At 51.8% G+C, this 3,694-nt stretch overlaps 1 protein-coding gene across 1 annotated transcript; it reads right to left on the minus strand.

Moving 5' to 3' along the window:
- Window positions 1-3: 3 nt before the first annotated feature.
- DUSP8 (dual specificity phosphatase 8) lies at window positions 4-2,867 on the minus strand (the record flags this gene model as incomplete). Its single annotated transcript, XM_009077764.1, has 4 exons — window positions 4-301; window positions 683-806; window positions 998-1,157; window positions 2,701-2,867. Coding segments are annotated over 4 exons (749 nt in total), but the record flags the coding sequence as incomplete, so codon positions are not given.
- Window positions 2,868-3,694: the final 827 nt, after the last annotated feature.

Here is a 3,694-nt window from a genome sequence, read left to right on the forward strand (position 1 = left end):
GAGCCCCTGCTGCAGGGTGGTGGGCGACAGGACCTTGGGGGTCCCGCCCTGCCGCTCGGGGTCGCTGCGGGGTGATGCCGAGCCGGCGCTTCTCGGCGCGTCCTCGGCTTTCTCTGAGGTAGGTGTTAGGGGATGTCGGCTGCTCTCAGCCACCTCTGCCGGGTCCTGCTGGGCATCCCCCTCGCCCCGGTCACCCTTTGTCTTCAGGGCCTTGAGGAGCTTCAGGCTCCTCTCGTACTCCAGGAGCTGGCCCAGGAAGTTGAAGTTGGGCGAGATGGATGGGCGACGGTCCTTAACGAACCTGCCGAGAGGTACAGACAGCCCTGGTTGGTGCTTGGTCGTTCAGTGGGTCACCCCTACTCTCTCAGCCTCTTTGGGGAGAAAAGGCATCATCCGGAACCTTCTGACTAGACCCGCCAAAGAAAGGAGTCTTGGGGAACCGTGGGACCTTGGAATGCCCCAGGGTTAGAGGTGGGAATGCCTCCCCCCTCCATTTTACCGCTGCCAAACATTCCTTTTTGCATGCACTTTATGAGAGGAGATTTGGTTTGGTTGTATTGGGACCTAGCCAAGGCAAGACAGAGTGTCAAGGAGCCCTGACCCTCCTGGGCTCAGCCTGCTTTCCTTCCCTGGAGTAAAGCATACCAGAGTAACCCCTCCCTGCCCTTTGGGGGAAACTCACCTGTAAGCATCGTCTGATGACATACCCATGGTCTTCATGATGTAGGCGATGGCGATGGTGGCTGACCGGGAGATCCCAGCCAAGCAGTGCACAATCACCTGGCAGCTGGACACCTTGGCTTTGTCTGGAGCACGGTAGAGGAAACAGAGAACAGAGATGGTGAGCAAAATGACTCTAGCCTCCCTCCCCAACCCTCAGTCCCTTAGTGTGAAAGGACAACAGTCGCTGAGAGCAAGACTATGGAGGACAGGAGAAGAGTTCAGGTTGTGAAGGCTGAGAACTAGAGGGTCTGAAACCATTTTAAGAAAAGCTCACCAATGAATTCAATGGACTTGTCCAGCCAGGGAAGCAGCTTCTCACAGTAGTTGTCATTGACAGGAATGCGCATGAAGTGACTATCACAGATGAAGTCTGGCTTGGGACAGGAGTTGCTGGCATTTAGGACATAGCTTATCCCGTTCTGTGTCATCAAGTCCTGGTGGGAAAGAAGCCATCAAATGATCAGCTGAGTTCAGCCAGCACCAAGTGCTGAAGATCTGTCTTGCCATGCACACTCCCTGCCTTCTGCCATCCCACTGTTTTATCCTGAGCCTGCCTTGGCCTAGTTGATGACAGTACAGCAGAGACCACCTGAGAAGGTTGTGTCAGTTTAGATGACACAGGTTTGAACCTCAGTAGACCTTTACTTTACTTTACTTGTACTTTACTTTAGACCAAAGACACCTGGAAGGGGATTCCAGAGGGGAAAACCCAAAAACCCCAGTCTGAGAGAAAAAGTTAAATAAAAGAAAGAAAAGTAGCAAAATCCCTGGCTGAAAGCTTTGAAAGCATCAGCTGAGACAGGAGACATCTCACCATCAGAGTGGAGCGAGTCATTGGTAGCACCTTACATTAACCACCATGACCAGAAGATGCTCTACCCATAGACAACAGAGGGAGGTCAAGTGCAGAGGCCATGCACGGACAATGTTTGTTTTCACCAGCACATGGCCACGTTGTGGGGATGGCAGAAAACAGTTCCAAAAGATGAAGAAAACCCTCCAAGGAGGTGGGGAGGGAAGGAAACCATCCATTTCTCTGCCTGGGATCGGCTCTTCAGGATTTTACAACCAGGATTTTGGGACCAGGATTTCGGCCCTGGCTCTCCAGCGGCTGGTCCCTGTCCACCCCAGCAGGCTCAACAGAGCCAGCCCAACTCCCAGGCTCACATTCTTGGCGTTTTTCTCTTTCATTTCCTTCTATTCCCTGTATATAATCTCTCTCTCCCTCCAGCCCCCCTCTAGTGTCTTGTTTCCTTTCTCTCCTTGCCTGCCCTGGGTGAGGATGCCTGGCTGGCTCTCTCCTGCCCATGGTAGGCAGGGAGTGTCTGGCAGCACTTTGACTGCAATTCCTCTTTGTTTCTTACTGCCATTATTTTTCCTTTAAACAAAAATCTTTCCGTGGAATGACAGCACAGCCCTTTCACCACCTATAAAAGGGTACTGTCCTTCTTTCCTCCTCTCTCATCACAGCAAAACTTTGCTCATTTTTGGGCCTCCTGAACAAGCCCCTGTCCCTGGCTGGAGTTGCCATGTCTGAATACCCCAGCTCGTTCCCACTCCATCTGCCTCCCAGGGGGATCACAGGATTACTGAAATTGGTCTTACCTGGCAACCTAGCTGGTGAGGCAGATGAGTGCAAAGCTGGTTCCTGTCTCACATCTCCCTCCAGCTGTGGTAACTCCCCCCTCCAAGCCCTGGTGTTTTCTGCCATGCTCCTCTCTCCTCTGAGTTTGCTATTGGCACTTTGGAAGAATTTGACCACCCCAAAGCTCATCACTGTAAGATGACTCATCCTGTGACCACCATTCCCAGTTCTGCCAGGCTCTGCCTATGCACTCCCTGACTTCAGCCTCCTAGTAGGGTCAAACTGACCACATATGGTCCTCCCACTGGGTAGAAGTCCTTAACACCTTCACACATCTGCAAGGTTGGGGCCCCAGATGAGACAGGGCAGATGTCTCCCCGACAGGACTGTACCTTGTTTAGGACATCTTTCTGGGAGCCCAGGTAGAGATGAGGCAGGATGCGTGTGGGGCCAACATTGGCCACAGGCAAGCATGGCTGGGAGATGCTCATTGGCAGGATGGCAGCTGGCTTCCCTTCGCAGAGCCCCGGGAAGCAGGACGAGAAGGTAGCAAAGCCTCCTGTGGAGAAAATGGAGACATTGAGCTCATAGTAGCAAGGCCAAGATCATCAGTACGTGGCACCCCGAGGCCCAGGCTGGGGACGAAGTGGTGATAACCCTGCAGTACTGAGAACACAGCCCTGAGGAGCAAAAAGTCACCAGCCACCGCTAACCAGCGCAGACACATTGTGATGACTGTGTGTGCTGATTTGAAAGCAAACCAGTGAGAGACTCCAAGTCAGAAATACAATTAAATAGGGAAAAAAAAAAAAAAAATAAATGCAACAGTACAAAAAGAAACCACGGACAGAGTCAGAAAGCAACCTGACACCCTGTCAGTCAGGGTGTTGGTAGCAGTCTGATTAAATGCTGCAGTCCTCCTGGAGTGATGGGTCTGCTGGAGCAGTGATCCTGTAGATCTGGTCTTCACCTGAAGGTCCAGTGGTAGCTCTTGTCCTCTGGGAATGTGGTAGGTAAGGGCTCCCTGTGCTGGCCCAAACCCCAGACTATATCTAGGTGGGAATGCTTGGCTCCTCCCCCTGGGGTGAAGCATCTCACAATGGGATGATGTAATTCCATGGGTCCTTGACAGCCCATTAAACAGAGAGAGCTTCGTCAGGGAGTTATCAGGGATGAGTCATGGTAGGAGATAACGAGCACTGCCCCACCTGCTTTAACAGCTTGTGAAGATGGTAACAGAACACATGCTATTGGTTACATCTTACATTGTAACCTAGGACATCATCCACCCCTTATTCTATTACCATCTGCACCATAGCCTAATCAATTCCCTCCTTAATCTCTACATATACACACACTATGAAAACCTTACACACAATTCTCACT

This window comes from Acanthisitta chloris, unplaced genomic scaffold, assembly GCF_000695815.1.
Source record: "Acanthisitta chloris isolate BGI_N310 unplaced genomic scaffold, ASM69581v1 scaffold46326, whole genome shotgun sequence".
Classification (NCBI taxonomy): domain Eukaryota; kingdom Metazoa; phylum Chordata; class Aves; order Passeriformes; family Acanthisittidae; genus Acanthisitta; species Acanthisitta chloris.